Source organism: Protopterus annectens, chromosome 4.part0 (genome assembly GCF_019279795.1).
Source record: "Protopterus annectens isolate FY-2018-M chromosome 4.part0, PAN1.0, whole genome shotgun sequence".
NCBI classification, from domain to species: Eukaryota; Metazoa; Chordata; order Ceratodontiformes; family Protopteridae; genus Protopterus; species Protopterus annectens.
This window is the reverse complement of record NC_056733.1, coordinates 1,137,873,589-1,137,891,060: the sequence shown is the minus strand read 5'-3', so window position 1 is coordinate 1,137,891,060 and position 17,472 is coordinate 1,137,873,589. Positions and strand designations below refer to the sequence as shown.

The window sequence follows — 17,472 nt, the reverse complement described above, 5'->3', positions numbered from 1 at the left end:
TACAAACGGCAGATGATTCAATAGTATGTCCTGGTTTTCTGCCTGAATTAGGCAATCGTCCAGGTATGGATATATCTGGATATTTCTTTGCCTGCAAAATGGAATGACTGGAGCTAGGCATTTTGTGAATACCCTGGACGTAGTAGATAAGCCAAAGGGCAGTGCAGAGAACTGATAGTGCATGTAGCCTGCTTTGAGGCATAGATATCTTCTGCAGGATTCCCTTATTGGAATGTGCAGGTAAACTTCCTTTAAATCCAGTGTTGCTAACCAGGCATCTTTGCCAAGCATAGGAAGCAGTTAGTGAAGAGTTATCATCTTGAATTTTGGAATCACCAAAAATTTGTTTAAGATAGAGAGGTCCAGTATAGGATGCCAGGTGTCTTTTCTGGGCACCAGGAAAAGTCTGGAGTAAAAACCTTGTCTCCATTCCTCTTCTGGAACAGGTTAAATAGCCCTGATGCTTAAGAGAGTGAGAATTTGTTTTTTTGAGCCTCCGCCCACTGATTTGGGGTAAGGTCTGGCCAACCGTTTGGGGTTGGTAAGGAGTGAAAGTGGAATCTGCATCCTTGGGAAACTATATTTAAAACCCATTTGTCCAGGATAATGAGTTCCCAATTTTTTGCCTGCCAGGCAATCTTTCCCCCTAAGGGAACAGTCAGTTGTGCATGGCTTGGAAGATTTAAAGTTAAGTCATTGAGACAGTTTACCATAGGGGGGAGTCTTACTACTCCCTGCTTTGGAAGTAGGAGCCCCCTACTGCTTAGCCCTGTGAGTATCTTGGGACTGAAGCCTGGGTGTTCTGCTGTTTCTGGGTTTGGACTGAGAAGGCCTGGAAGAGGCAGGAAAGGACCAATTTTTAGTGTCAATTCCTACTAAATCTTGGAGGCTGTACTTGCAGGAAATCTTTAACAGTTTGCATAGATTTAGTTTTTTTCCTCCATCTTTTAAGTACTTCTGCTTTGTTGCCAAACAGGAGGTCTTGGTTTTAGAGAGCATCCAGCAATTTAGCTTTAACATGATCTGGCAAAGACTGTTCCTTAAGCCAAGCATGCCTTCTAAGTACAGACCCAGTGACAGCAGCCCTGCAAGATGCCTCTAGTGAATCAAAACCACATTGCTAAGTATGTTTTCCAACTTGTTCAGCAGAATGCATTAAATCCTGTAAATCTTTATTTTCAGCACAGTCAGGAATCAACCTCAATTTCTGTTTAAGCAATCCAATAATATGCTGCTGATACTTTAACATATGAAACTGGCAATTTAAGGCCCTAATGGCCAAGGTTGCAGAAGTGTATACCTTCTTACCCCATCTATCCAGCGCCCTGGAATCTCTATCAGAGGGGGTAGGATTTTTGGAAGTAGTAGCCTTAATGCCCTTGGGTCCCTGTGAAATGGTCTCAGGATCCGCAGTAGGATTTTTAAAAAGGAACTTGTGAGAATCAGGAACCTGTAATATCTATCAGGTTTTCTGGGACAAGGAGGTAAAGAGTCAGGGGCCAAGCTAGATTCCAAAAAGGCATCACCAACAATGTCCAGTACAGGGGGGATAGCTAAAGGCCTGTGTTGGGGCAGGAGTAAGAAATCCCTAAGCCTCTTTTTAAAGTCAGAGTAATCCTGGCTTTCCCAGCAAAAATGCTCCCTAAGAGTATGCAAGGTTTCACCAAAAGAGAAATCCTCTGGAGGGGAAGCAGACAGAATAGAGTCCTCTGCATCAGAATCCTCATATGTAGATAAGGGTAAATCCTGGTCATCAGAGGAAACAGAAATTTCAGAATCCTGATCAGAAGAATCATAAGCAAACTCAGTCCTAGGTCTTTTAGAGGGGGAAGGTTGACTTTCCCTGATTAAAGTAATACGGTCTTCAGCCATTCTTATCATTTGTTTTTTAAGCATAGAGGGCTGACCATGCGGTCTGGGTGTCGGTTTTTCAGGCATGGATCGAATTTTAGGCCTTAAAGAAGAAGATGGCGTTGGTTTAATATGCAAGTCAGTAGGCCTAAATACACCCTCAGAAGCCGGTGCCTGCACAGTGGCTCCGGACCCATCCAAGTTAGACATCCGCAGGTTCCACAGTTGAAGCATCTTGCGGCATACCGGACTCCAAATGGGTCTCAGTAGAGGCCTGCGAATCTGAAGTAGCAAGTATCAGGGGCTGCGAAAGTGCCTCACTGAGTACTGGCGAAGAGCTTAGGAGAAGCATTGTCGGCAGCTTTGGACCTATGTGGTATGTCTTTATCTTTGCGCTTTTTCGGAATGTCGGTAGTCGGGTGGCTTACCAAAGCCATATCTGGATAATTGAACTGAGTACCAAAATATTTACAAGCATAAATATACCGACGACGAATAGCTTGTTGTTTAAATAAGGCACAAAACTGACAGTGAGGTACGTCCTGGTCAGGGCCTAAGCAAGGAATGCAGTACAAATGAAAATCTTTATAAGGTATTTGCTTTCCACAAGAAATACAATTATTGACTTTTACTGACATTGGTTTAGAGGAAGAAAAAGTTTCCCCAATGGGGTACTTAGCTTAGTTGAAGACTTCGGTTCTGAAACTCGAAAACGAAAATTTCAGGAGTCGGCCGACCGGCACTTGCGAACTGCTTCTGCTTCGGGCAACACACGGCAAGAAAGATTGATATAATGGCGTCGGCTGCATGCTTTATACCCCTGACTACCTGACATTATGGAAGATGGGACAGCAACTGACGCAGGACCCAAGACTTTGTTATTCAGGCCGACTGAGGGCTACTGCAAGCAGATAACTCAAATCTGCTGACTGCAACAGTGAAACACGAAGAACATCATCAGATATTTCAAAATTTGTTTATTATGTCTATTGCTTACTGCCCTGGCATTAAAACCCGCACAGATTTCACATGAAATCTGAAGGTGAGCTGGGCCTAAACAATACATGCACTCCCTGTGGGCATCAGAATTGAGTATCTCATGCCCACAGGAAGTGCATTTCTTGAAACTAGTAGGTTTGTCTGCCATACAAACCCACAAACAAGAAACAACGTAGAAGAAACAAATAAGCTGTTTGTTTTTTTTTTTTTTTTTTGAAAAGAAAAGAAAGGAAGAAAACAAATTCCAGCAATGGTACCAAGATTACCTCAGGAGAGGTAAGAAAAAGAGAAAGTCAACCAATGATGGCTGGATTGAGTCTACACTAAGTAGAAGAAAAAGTTAAACTAACTCTAAAAATGGCAAAGAGAAGAGGGTAATGAAGAAAAATGAGATTATGTAGTAAAAAAAAAATATATATATATATCACTCACAGTTAACTAATAACCTGCCTAGAGCTCAACAGTGTGAAATCCTGACCGACCACTAGAGCGGCAAACAAGATCAGAGGTAAAGCAGTGATCGGGGCAGTTTGGGTAAAGGGAGAAGCTCGAGAGTCAGATCCTAGACTGCAAAAGAAAGTGGCCAAGACAAATCCGAGGATCGGATCTGAACACATTTGTTGAGGAACGAATGAAAATGACAACATCAGATTAAAGTGGTTTGATTTTTTTTCAGTGCGCGGAGCAACTGTCCAATTACTTCCAGAATCTCTTATCTTCTGAGCCCACCTTCTGATGATGGAATAGTGGGTTGGAATGTTTTCTTTAGTCTGTAGCTGATTTCAGTTCAAAGTGAATGGCTTATGGAGCACAGTAACTCAAACAACAGATCAATAAATGAAGGATAACAGCACCTAACTATTAAACCTCAAAAGTATTTTTTCCTCTGTTAATCAAACTTCATAAAAACACTATTCACAAATGCACAGTCAGAACTCAGACAATTTTGAAGAAAAAACTGGCCCTGACCTTTTCTATGTTTTTCATTCCTTCAGACACAGGCTTTCTTTTTCTAGTTTAAATGACTTGGGTGCACATTCCTGCTGAATCATCCTTAATATTGTTCTCATTTCCACTGATGCATAATGAGTAGTACCAACAGATTCTCACTACTCTCAGAAGGGGGCTTTGAAGATTAGAACATCAGGACAGACAATGACAAATGTCTCACGAGGCTAGTAGCCTCTTTTTTGGAGGAGACCTAAGGTGGTATTTATACTAAGAGGGGAAATTTGTTCAGGGCATCGTGGAGTCTCCTACTGTTTACCAAACGTGCTGTGAATCTTCTTCATCCTCCGGAACTACCACCAGCTCAGGCAGATGGGACCTTGGTTTAAAGTCTCATCCAAAGGATGCTGCACATCAGTGTCAATAATGCAATCACCTAGACTGTGAATAGAATCCACAACCTTCTGGTCTTTCAGCACCTAACTGTTGTGACACTGAAGTTGCATATAAACACAGCATAATGGTTAAGGTATGTGTCTCCGAAGTACAAGGTATAAGGTTTGATCCTGACCTCTATACAATGCCTGTATGGAGTTTGCATGCTCTTACCGTATCTATGAGGGGTTACTTTCACCTCCTAAAAACAAGCAGAGTGCTTCCAACTCACCCCTAACAGAAGAAGAGTAGTACAGACCAACCACTTTGGGCATCAACTGTGGAGCAAAGTGTCCTCTAGAAAGGAGAACATAGATCACAGCAGATTAATTGCAGTGTCAGGTCTAGCTATTTGATGGTGTAAAACTGGCTCTAGGTGATTTCTTTTGTTGATTAATGTTGTCAAAATGGATGTATTTGCTAGTGATATGTGGGTTGACAACCTGGCCTATGCCAGGGACCCATGCTAATAGTGGGAGGAGTCTTGTCTGCCTATTGACCAGTGCTTGCCCATCTTGAAGCCCAGCAGCTCTGGGTCCATAAGCTACTGGCAGACCTGCAGTTGCCCAGCATGGGTTACCTGGGACAGCTCTATTGAGTGAAAGCTGGACATAAAACCAATCAAACTGCCAAACATGAACTAAGATTTGTTACATTCAATACAGGTTCATTGGCAGGATGGAGTTTGAAGTGGATGACAGGATGGTAAGGAGGAGGATGGACATCCTCCGTATCCAGGGAACAAGATGAAAGGGCAGTGTAGCAAAGCCACTTGTCTTTGGATCCAGAGTCTACCACTCAAGAGGAGGCCAGACTAGAAATGGTATGGGAACTGTGGTGAGGGAGAGGCTTCAGAAGACAGTGAGGGACATCATCAGAATTACCGACAGACTCATGGCAATCAGACTCCAGTGTAAGGATATGGCAGTATTCATAATCTCAACCTATGCTCTACAGCAAAGTTGAGAAAGCAAGCAAGAGAGTGCATTCAGGTAGCAGTTACAGGACCTTCTAGACAAAGCAGGACACCATGAGTTGATGTCGATAATGTGGGACCTGAATGCACATATCAGAACAGATATGAAGAATGCCTTGGTTCACATGGGTGGGACAAGAGAAATCAAGGACAGGCCATTTTAGATTTCTGTCTGGCAAATGGCTTGGTGGTGGCCACCACATGGTATGGTAAGAGAGAGAAGGGCAGTCACAAGATCACATACAAGAGTGGCCAACATGCAACTCAGATAGACTTCCTCCTAATAAGGAAAAAGCACTAGGGTAGAATCAGAGATTGCAAAGTCAATCCAGTGAAACAGCTGGCATACAGCACAAACCACAATCATTTGCAAGCAGTGGTCAAAGAAGATTCTAAGGTCAACAGAGATTAAGCTGAAGACATGGAAGTTGACTGGAGAGAAAGCACAGGAGTTCAAGGAATTATTCAGGGCTCTAGCACCTCAGTAAGTGGAGGAAATTCATGGAGTTGAACAGGAATGGAAGTGCTTTGAAACAGCATGTGCGAGGACTACAGAACAAATATGCAGCCAAGACAGGTACATGAGTAAAGCTGGCAGTGGAATGCAGCAGTCTAGGAAGTCATCAGAAGAAAGTAGGAGTGCTGGAAAAAGTGGAAGCTAGGAAATAGGTACCGTGAGGGACTTGGGCACCCGGGTTGATAGCAACCTGACTTTTGACTACCACGTTGCCTCCACTGTACAGAAGACCTTCGACATGGCCCACCTCATAAATAAGGGTATTTCATTCAGGAACAAGGAGGTCATAACATCCCTGTACTCCTCCCTTATCAGACCCATTATTGAGTACAATGCCCCCTTCGGCATGTACCTTGACAAGCACATGGAGCAGTTGGAGAGACCACAGAGTTTCCTGACCAGGAAAATCCAGGGCCTCAAACACCTATCCTATACAGATAGGCTAAAAGCCCTGTCCCTCTACTCAGTCTCATACGGAGTGTTCAGAGGTGACCTGTGTCTGGCATACAAGGGCATTTCAGACCCTGCCTTGATGGAGTTGCTGCATATCCATAAGACAAATTCCACTTGCGCAACCCACACGTGAGGCCTTAACCTGGTCTGTGACATTAATAGAACTTGCTGGCGGGATACACTTGTGTTCCAAAGACTCCCCCATCTGTGGAATAGACTTCTATGTCAAGCAGAGTACCTCTCTAGCCCTCTAAGAGGAACCTGGACGACTGGATGGGAAACAGAAAATATACCTCTGGGATCCCACCTGTGTCCCTGCTGGATAGGGGAAACAGGTGCTGACTTTGAGGGAACATGGGCAAAATTCTTGGCTAGGCTTATAAGGGTCTCTGGGCCAATAGCCTAGTATCATCCTATGAACCTATACAAAAGACAGACCAGGCTAAGACAGAATACTGCAAGGATAACAATGTGGCTAAGACAGGGGTTGCAATATCAAAGCGCAAAGCATCAAAGGCACTCTACAAGTTTCTAGAAAGTGACTCAGAAGACTACACAAAGAAACTCTCATTAGTTAAGGCAAAGACTGAAAGACAAAGAGGTGAGTCAGACACCCATCTTCATAAGGAATACCAGCAACAACCTGTTCACTAGTCCACGGGACACAACAACCTGTTCACTAGTCCACAGGACACAACAACCTGTTCACTAGTCCATAGGACACAACAACCTGTTCACTAGTCCATAGGACATCAAAAGCAGATGGACATAGTAGCTCCAGCAGCTTCTAAATGAAGAAAACCATACAGAAGATATACTACCCAAAACAGAGCCTACAATGAAAGAAAAGGAAGAGCCCACACACAGCCTGCTATGAAAAAAAGAGGAGCCCACGCTAGAACAAGTAAGAACTCAAGGAAGCACATTTCTGAGAATGGCAGAGCCAAAGGATGTGCAAGCTCTAGGCTGCATGACCAACTTGTAATGACATATAAAGGTATCAGCAGGTGTTGTTGCTGCACATAAAACACTGATAGACACTCTTTTTGCAAATGCTGTTGGAAGTTGCCATTGCTCTGGAAGAGTGAGCCTTAGGTTTAGACAGTAAGCACTTTTTTCTTAAAAACAAAGGAAATGCAATCTGCTAGCTACTTGGAAAGCTTAACTTTTGATACATGTTGTCCTAGTTTTGCCTTGGGAAAAATACAAATAGCTAGTCTGATTTCTCAAGTACAATGTAAACAGAATATGAGTTGTCTATGGACATCTAAGGAGGAACATGTATTCTCCCTTGTTAGTAAAGTTTGGAAGGAATATACACTAATCAGTTTGTTGATTCGGGTTAGATTCTGATGCTACCTTAAAGAAGGAAGGAGGAATTTGTTTTCAGGAAAACTCTGTCCTTGTGGAAAATAAGGACGGGTGTCTTGCATGAAAGTGCTTGTAGTTCGGAAATTCGTTTTGCTGAAGTAATGGCAATCAGAAAGTTAGTCTTCCAAGAGTGGAATTTTAAATCTGTTGATGCAGGTTCAAAGGGTTTTTGTGTTAAAGATTGAAGTAATACTGCAACATCCTAAGGTGGAACTGGATCTCGAACAGGTTATCTCAATAAAAACATTCCCCTAAGAAAAGCTTAGGTCCTTTGGTCACCTTAAGAGATGCAGTAGAGGAATCATTATGTCCTATATGAAAGTTTAAAATGGCAACCATCTGGACTTGTAAATTAGAACCACCCATAAAAAGTTCAGAAAGAAGATCAAGCATCGCTGGTTGTAGCGATGAGAAAAGATCTAAGTCCTTCAAGGATGCCCAAATAGAAAACCTTTTCCATTTGTTTTGGTAAGTCTTTTTGGTTGATTCCTACTGGGAAGAAGAAAATATGTCGACTACAGCAGAAGAAAGCTTGGCATCTCTATCATTAAAATTGGAGAAACTAAGCAGTTGGTCTTAGGGACTGGAAATCTGGTAGAGGCATCCCAGATGGGTAACTGAGCAGATACGAAGTGGGATCCAGTACTAATGGTGAGTACAGCAGAAGAGGCCAAAGAAAGGGGTACCATACCTGCTGAGGCCAAAAGAAGGCAATGAAGATTACCCTGGTGTCTTGCACTTCATGGCTTTCTGAATGAACTTCATGAGAAGAGGAAACGCTGGAAAGGCCTAAAGAAGATCTGGGGCAAAAATGGACCAGAGTATCTCTTAGGGACTGTCCTTGTGGAGGGATGAGGGAGAAATAACTGCTGCATTTGTTGCTGAGGTAAGAAACAAAGAGGTTGCAGCAAGGTTGGTCCCAGCAGCTGAAAATCTCCATTGCCACTGTTTGTTTCAGAGACCACTCATGAGGTAATAGGATACTTCTGCTCAACCTGTCCGCTAGTATACTGGATGTAACAAGAATGTGTGTTGCTACTAGAAAGCGGTTTGAAGACCTCGGCCATTGCCAAACTTGCATGATTTCTTGGTAAAGAGAGTACGAATGTGTTCCACCTTGTTTGCTGATGTATGAGATCACTGACATATTGTCTCTGTGAACAGAAATCACATCCTTGTGGAGGAGGTCCTGAAAAACCTGCAACACTGGGAGGACCCCTCTCTTCTCCAAGACATGGATGTGAAGTATGGCCTATGATGATGACTGCAACCCTTGAACTGTCTTCCCTTTGAAATGCCCCCCACCCTAGAAGGGAGGTGTTTGTAGTGTCTGTGGCCCTGAGAGTAGGTGGACAAAAGGATCTGTGTCCTGTATTACTGTGGAGACATAATCCACCAATTTATGTGGTTCCTGCATACCTGAGTAAGTTGGATTCTAGTGTGACGGGAGTGAAATTTCTGTGACCGCTGTACTGTCAGTGTCCACAGTACGCCTCGCATGTGATATCTTGCTAATGGAGCCAGCATAATAGAAGAGGTCATCAACCCTAAAATATGGAGAATGAGTCTTTTCAGTGGTCATGGGTGTTGCATCACTTGATAAGCTATGAACTTGAATGAACTGACTCTTGCAATAGGGAATTTCAAAATTTGCTGGACTGCATCCATCTGGCATCCTATAAATTATACGTTCTGCATAGAAGGCAGTTTGCTCTTCTTGTGGTTGACTGATATTCTCAAATGGTTTGCAAGAGTAAGAAGGAACGCTGGTGTCATAATAGTAGATCCTCAAAGGTAGCAGTTAGGCACCAATTGTCTGAATACGAGATGACACGGATCACTTGCAGTCAGAGATAAGCTGACACTACTGCTATAATCTTGGGGAACATCTGGTAGACAGAGGTGAGACCAAATAGCAGTGCCCTGACCTGGTTGAGATGGACTCCTAACCGGAAATGGAGAAATCTCCTGGACTGCCTCTGGACTTTGATGTGATAGAGATTGACAGTGCATATCCTATCATCCTTCCTCAATATAGAATGGACTACACCATAACCTTTCAGAGCTTTGTGTGTTTAACATACTGATTTAGGTTGAGATCCAATATACAAGACCCCTGTCTTTTTTGGAACTAAAAGAACCTAGAATTGACTCCAGATCCTAGCTGGTCTGGGGGGACTGGCTGGATGACTCTTGCTTAGCAACTTTGATACTCCTGTTGCTGCAGATTGTAACTGATTGGGTGGCATATCGGGAATCTTCAATATTTTCATTGGGGAAGGCAGAAAGGGTATGTGCAGCCACTGGTGATAATCCTTGGCACCCATGAATTGGATGTTAAAGTTTGCTAGGGGAAAGGGTTTAAGGATAAGCATCCCCCAACTGCCTCCAGAGTGTAGCAGTCAAGCAAGTCTTCAGGGATTTTGGGGAGGTTTCTCAGTGAAGGGTCACGGAAAACCTTGCTTTTTTACAGTCCACTTCTTCCTCTTGTGTGGTGTCCATTCGGATTGCTCAGAGTATCTTGGTGAAAACCTTGGGACTTTTTGAACCACAGCTTTCTGCCTCCTCTTTGAATCCTGGAAAAAGATCTCTTAGGAGCAGAAAAACAGATTCCCATGGCAAACACAGTCTTACCATCCTGTTTCCTCCTGAAAAGTGTTTATTTTATTTTAGGTCCAAACAAGATGGAACAATCACAGGGGGCACTCAATAGGACATCTTGAAGCTTCCTACAAATTTGCATAACCGCATCCAGGCATGTCATCACACAGTAATACCTGTAATGGCTGCCCTTGATGTACTATCAGCTGTGCTAGATAGCAGTCTCAGGATAGATATTTGGGTGACCACTGTCTTTTCCATATGTAAGCTATCTGAAAGAGACCTGATCAAGTCTCTCTGAAAATGTGTAGGAATGCAAGGCAGTGCAGCACTCACACTGCAAAAATCGTTGAATCATATATGTCTGTTTCCTTACTCTGTCCATCACTCTTGACTCAGGAACTTCCTTTAGATAATTCCTTCTTTGTGGTTGCTGCTACCACTATAGCATCTACAGGGGGCCCTTTAACCAGTGTTTCCTATCCTTTGGGGCAACCAAAACTTTCTCTGGCTTTTTCTGGGATAGGCTATGCCACTTCATGTTCCTTCCATACTTTCTGGGCGATGAGATCTATTAAGCATCAGGAGGTGGGACAAAGACGGGCCAGACCCAAAAGCTTCAAGGAGCACTGACTCATCAGGAGGAGGAGTTTCTGTGGAACATCCCCTATCTGCTTCAATTATTCCAGAATATCCCCAAAGGAGAAGTTCTGGGGCAGGATAATAGGGAACCTTCTCCATCATCCAAGTCTAAGTCTTCAGTGACAGACTCAGGAGACGAGTCTATATGTTTCCGTTTGCATGCCCTTTTCTAGGGAATGTGTCTCAGGGGCTCTGACGGAGACACCTCAGAGCCAAAGAGAAAGCTCAAACATTGAGCTGTCTCAAAGCTGACTGGTTCTGCCTGTTCTTGCAACCAGAATGAGAGAAAAGAGGCACAGGATCCATTTGGAGTCGGGATGGATCCAAACTCTGTGCACTCACCGGTCTCCTTTTTGCCAAAGCCCTCTCCACAGCCTCAAAAGCAGACTCAGCTAATGGAACCAAGGAGAATCTACCCATATCACCAGAGTCAGTAGGCTTCCTAACTCCAAAATGGGTCAGTTCCAGGAGGAACACAGAGCTGAGCTATCTAGAGCGGAAGCACCGAGAGGGAGGGACAGCTCCGAAAATTTTGGAGTTGACTCCACCGACAGAACTCCGACTCTGACTGTGGCTTCGGGACTCTACCCCATCCCAGAGGCACTGATGTCAAAAACAGCGGGGAAAGATGTCAATGCCAAAGTCTTCAGGGCTACTGGATCCAATGCTGGTGCGGTGGAGGGGGGGGGGGGGTTGGACCTATAAACATAGGCTCCAGGAAGGGAAATGTGTCAGAAAATGGTTAGATGGTATTAAAATGGCTTGTTCCTGGTCCACTCCTCAGGGACTTGGCTAGGAAGACCTCCAGCTAAATCTGCCTCCTTAGTAATTTCCTCATCATACTGTCGATGTCCATCTCGAGTAGACTCCTGGTGGAGTGACCAGACCTCAAAAAAGAAGCTACAGATACTGGACTTGATGGTAGCTTTTGCTGAAGTATCAGTGAATGTAGTCTAGGGCTGACCAGCCCCACAGAAAAAAAAGGCTTCAGAGAGGGAGTCTGGATCAGAGTTGCAGTTGGATCTAGCTGCCTCATCAATTTAGGTGCTGGACCCACAAAAGTGGTTTGGGTCTCTTTTTTTTCTGCCCTCTCTTCTCAGTTTGTTCGTCTCTGTGTTTCTCTTTAGATCTCTTTCTTTTTCTTTGGATCTTTTTTACTCTTTCTCCCTCTTTTTATCTGAAGAAGAGATGGAAGGTATCTTGGATTCGGAGGACATTTTGGACCCTGTCTAAGGTGGAAGTAAGCATTTGAGAATACCTTTCTCCCCTCTGCCTTGATGTGCTCTAGTACCAAAGGCAGCACAGATACAGTAACTATCCTGTAAGTGGGAAGGGCCTAGGCAATAAAACACAAAGGGAATGGAGGTCTTGGGGGTATCATGTGTCCACAGACTGAACCCATTTTGAAACCAGTGGACTTTTCAGACATTAGAACAAACTTTTCACATTAAGAAAACAAAATTACAATAACAAACTTACTATGAATGCTACAGAACAAAATTTGTGTATGTAAGTATATAGAGAAAAACACTGAAAAGGACACACTGTACCAATATACTTAATTTTACTACTATGTATACTAAGCTCTACAGCTATGTAAATGTTTTTTCTTCTTTTGGCTTTTCCCGGTTAGGGGTCGCCACAGCGGAACTCCGGTCCGCTAATGATTGGCAGTAGATTTTTACTGTGCCAAGGTGCCAGCCCAATGCCCAACCTTCAATGAAGGCACGCCCATTCACGCATGTCTTTCGAATGCCACTCGACCGCGGGGAGGACATGCAGACTCCACACAGAAGGCGTTCCAGCCAAGAATTGAACAGGAGAACCTCTTGCTGTGAGGCGACAATGCTACCGCTGCACCACCGCGGCAGATTCTACAGCTATGTAAATATGAATATATAAAACATACTAGAAAGCTTTAAGACAACACACTAGAAAAATATTTCTCAAAGGAGCTGTCAAAAATACCTGACAACCTAACTAAATTATTTTTAGCTAGAAAAAAAAAAAAAGAGTAAAGATTTGAATCAAAAAATATCTATCAGTTAATGTGAAAGCACTGGAGCTCTCGGAAAATACGTTTGATCTAACAGGCAGCAAATAGATCTGAGGTAAATCAGCTAGGAGAAGGGACATGTGGGTAAGGGAGGAGTCAGAGCCCTCAGATCCATTGCTCTGGTATAAGGTACCAAGGTCAGATCTGACCAGATCAGACATTCCCACACATTGAATCAAAAGAAAATAGACAACATCATATCTGCAATTTCCACTTGTCAATTGTGTTATCATAAGACATGGAGTGGACTGAGGAATTTTACCTGTTTGATCTTTTCTCTGTCCTCTGTAGGGCTGCCACTGGAATTTATTCGAAGGCTTTTCTTGTACATTGCCATCCGTGTCTTCCCTTCACTTCTCTGGATCTTAGGGAGTCTGGCTTTTTCTTGCTGCTGGCGGATTTTTAGCTGTTCAATCATTCGTTGATTGTAGCAAGCCATCTGCTCTTGCTCCTGAAAAGCAAACAGTATATTAGACAAATTGGTTTTGTTAGACATGGAAAACATCATAGTGGTCCTACAGCTGTTGTTTTTCAGAAAGACAAATCCAGTTCTCACACCCAATTCTTCCACATTCAAAACTGAAAACTCTTAAGGTTAACCATAGCAAAAACAGCCTACATAACAAAGGTTTACAAGGTCAGCATCAGAAAAGGCCTCAGTACTTGTAGCCATATACAAAACTCTTCAAACACAGACTGGTATAAACAACAGAATTTGACTCCAGTGGTTAAAAAAATACAATACCCATATTCACTGAAACCACTCAGCACCTACCCTCAATAGCTCATGCCAGCATCCATGTGCCAGAATTAAGATGTACATTTATTTCTACAGTTCTAAGTTCTTCCCCCAGTGAATATCAAATTTCAGTACAATTATGTCACAAATCTGTACTGCATTTCATTACCTTCCAATAAATAAAAATATCCAGAGATTCAGCCACAATCGAAATGGTGTGAAGTGAGGGTAACAAGGGACCTGCTTCTAAACCCCCCCTCTTAAACATCTAGCCTACTGTGCATGTTCATAAGTCAAGTCTAACTTCTATGTGACTTTGAAATTGATCTAAACAGCAGTTTTTCGCCTAAGCAAGTTAAAAAAATGCCTGGAGAAATAAAAGGAACCGACAAAAGGTAATGCATAAAATAGGTACTTGTCTGTTAAAGTGCAGTTGAATAAGTAAAGTTATCATAGCAGTAGATGTTCTAATAATTCATTGTTAAAGTAGTTTAAGTTATATTGGTTCTGTCTCCTGCCACCGAACATCTCTTCAGTGCTAAAGGCCCAAGAGAAACTTCATATAAAAAGACAGAACACAAAAAGATCAAAGCTTTTGTGCCCCAAAAAGGGATGCAATAGCACTGAATTAAAATGCTACAAAACTGAAAAGAAAGTATATAGACAAGGGTATATGCATCCACACCTTGGCAATAAAAAGGGGTGGAAGAAGGAATGAAACAGCTACTGCAAAAGTGATCTATTGTTATGCTAAGCTTACTTATACAACTATACTATGCTCAGCATAGATCACTGTTGCAGTAGCCCCAGCTATTTGGGTAGATTGTCATAGCTTGAAAACCAAAAAAGTAGGAGGAAATAAATCAAGAATCCAGGAGCCCCTGGAGAATGGTTCTAGCAAAGACTGTTCTGGACCAGGAAAAGGAATCCAGCTTGCAGAGTTTGCAAAGGTATGTGTGCAGATGACCAAGTTGGTACCATTGGAATACATTCACCCCATTACAGAAATCCACCGAAGAAGCCAATGCCCTAGTGGAATGAACCCTAACCCAGCTTGGAAGTGGCTTATTATACTGACAGTAACAAAAAGAACTAACGAGACAACCATCTTGAAATTGTCTTCTTTGACAATGATTGTCATTTCCTCTTACCTTCATAGACAAACAACAAATCAGTTTTTCTGAAGGACTGAGTTTTGTCTAGGGAGTATCTGAGCTGCCTGACGGCATCGAGAGTATGAAGAACTTTTTTCTTCCTTGTTTTTGGGGTTAGGAAAAAAAGATTAATAAACTGGTTCAAGGTAAACTTGAAGACCACTTTAAGCATAAAATGATTTGTTAAATAAAAGCTAAAAAAAGCACTGTCAATGCCAGGAACTGCTTTATCGAAACTTTTATTCCACAAACAATTTAGTACAGATTGAGCGCTTTCATCCCCTCCTGGGGATTTCATCAGAATCTGCCATATTACATTTTCATCCCCTTTAAATACCCTACCAATTTCTGATGTCATTCTTTAATTAATAAAACAATTAACATTTAAATTTTTTTAAAAAGACCGCTTCCATATAACTATCTTACACATGCTAACCAATGCAATTTCCTATTACTATATTTCTAAAATATAATTCAAACCATTCATAAAAAACTACATACAATAAAATGGAATGTTTGTAGTCCAATAACATATTTAAATCCATAAAATATTTAAAACAACATAAAGTGGATTTTTACAGGCTTTAAATATACTGTTCTGCCTTTTTATTTAGCACTGGCTTAATAGATATAATTTCATTCAACCCTGGGGGCATACTGGCTTGTAACTTAATTTGCCATTTAGTCTCCCTTTCTTCAACATAATTTTTGTAATTCCCTCCCCTTGGGTTTCTTAAGACTTTCTCCAGAATGCAGAACTTAAATTCCTTACAATTATCTGACACTTGAATGTGCCTAAAGAGGGCATTATTAACATTTTGTGTCTGAATTTGATAACCATGTTCATACATCCTGTCCCTGAGTCTCCTTTCGGTTTTTCCTACATAAAACCCTGGGCAGGATGTACACATGGCTAAATATATAATTCCCCTTGTCTGGCAATTCCCTTTTACTGGTCTAATAACTGTCTTTAGGTCATTCCCTAATGTAATACACTTATCTTGACAAACAAACATGCATTGAGAGCATGTCCCACATCTATTAGTCCCTGTTCTATCATAAATTTTCATATTTTCATTCTCGAAATTCCTTTTTAAATTCCATCCTACCTTATATACAAAATTAGGGTTCTCTCCCCCTATATCCCATAACTTAGGGTTATTTTTAAGTATAACCCAATTCTTTTGTATAATTTTCCGAACCTCGTTTGCTTTCTGTCCATAGGGTATGACCATTGCTCTTTCAAACTTCTTATTATTATCTATTTTAGCTTCTTTAGTTTGAAAATCTTGTGTAGCACTATTATTGCCCAAATGTTTGATAGATTTGGGTTTGAAATGATGCAGAAGATTATTAAATGTAATGATGGCAAACTGAGTGTGTTGATTAAACAAATGGAAGAGTTAGATAAAAAGATTAAGACAGATTTATTATTTTCTGAATATAAAGCTACTTATTATAAAAAAATAGACAATGTGGATTTTAAATGTAACAGGCTTTTTTAAAAAATGAAGAGGGATTTGGCAGATTATAAATACAACAGAGTGTATATATATAAAATTGACACTTTTTCTAATAACAGCAACAAAAATATTCAAAATCAGAAGAAGTTAGAACAAAAGAATAGGGAATACAATGATATGGACAGAACACCTTTTTTATACCAGCAGGAATGGGACATGAGAAGATGGAAGAAAGAAGCCCGAATCCATATGTGTGGAGGAAGGAGGGCAAACTGAACAGGTAGAATTGACTGAGAGAATAACAATACAAGGTGTAGTACATACATATAAAGGGTATCATATATATAATTTTGCTGGGATTAGTATAGAGAAAGAACATTTCCAGTTATGTATGAAAGGTTTGAAATTTGTACCAACAAAAAGTATGGATTATCTAGAAACTATCATAGAATTAAAACTATTTTTAAGGAAAATTAATTTAGGGTATATATGTGAAGATTTATCAGTAGAAAGAGAAAATAATAAAAAAGAAAGTACTAAAGTATTTAAAAAGAAAAGTACATATAATCCACCTTTAGATCCCACTTTAATCTGTTTGGAAAAAGCAATTACTAGCGAAATATATGAACTTAAAGGGAAAGAAGGGAAATTACATTATAGTAATTTAACCTTTAAGGAAAAAGAATTATTAAAAAGTTTGAAAGAAGATGTGAGTATAAGAATAATGAAGCCAGACAAAGGAAGTGGGATGGTCTTTTATGACACCTTAGAATATTCACAGAGAATGTTATATATGCTTTCGGATATACATACATACTATAGATCTTCCCTTAATGAGTTAAATATTAGTTATAAGAAAATTGATTATTATCTGGAAGAATATTTAATTGATGAAAGAATATCTATAGAGACATATAATTATTTGAAAGTATTTAATCCCAGGGTGGCTGGGATATTTGGCATACCTAAAATTCACAAGGGCTTGGAGAATTTATCATTTAGACCAATAGTAGATGGGAGAGGGTCTAAGACCTACCCCTTTTTGTGTATTGGTGGATGGATGGTTGAAAAATATGTTATATAACCATGAACATATATTAAAAGATTCATGGGATTTTTTAGGTCCTATGGACAATAATCTTTGAACCAAGGACATTATTTTCCTTTCAATTGATGTTATTAATCTATATACATCTATACCTAAAATTGAAGGTTTACAATTCTTTGAAGAAGCCATGATTAAGAATACTAAACTACCCCAAGACAA

General features: G+C 41.1%; 1 protein-coding gene across 1 annotated transcript in view; it reads right to left on the bottom strand.

Moving 5' to 3' along the window:
* STK10 (serine/threonine kinase 10) overlaps positions 1–17,472 on the bottom strand; it is a 2,623,461-nt gene that overhangs the window by 241,060 nt on the left and 2,364,929 nt on the right. Inside the window, exon 16 of the mRNA XM_044069104.1 lies at positions 13,112–13,300. Within this exon, the coding sequence (XP_043925039.1) occupies positions 13,112–13,300 (189 nt within the window). The remainder of the gene's footprint in view (positions 1–13,111; positions 13,301–17,472) is intronic.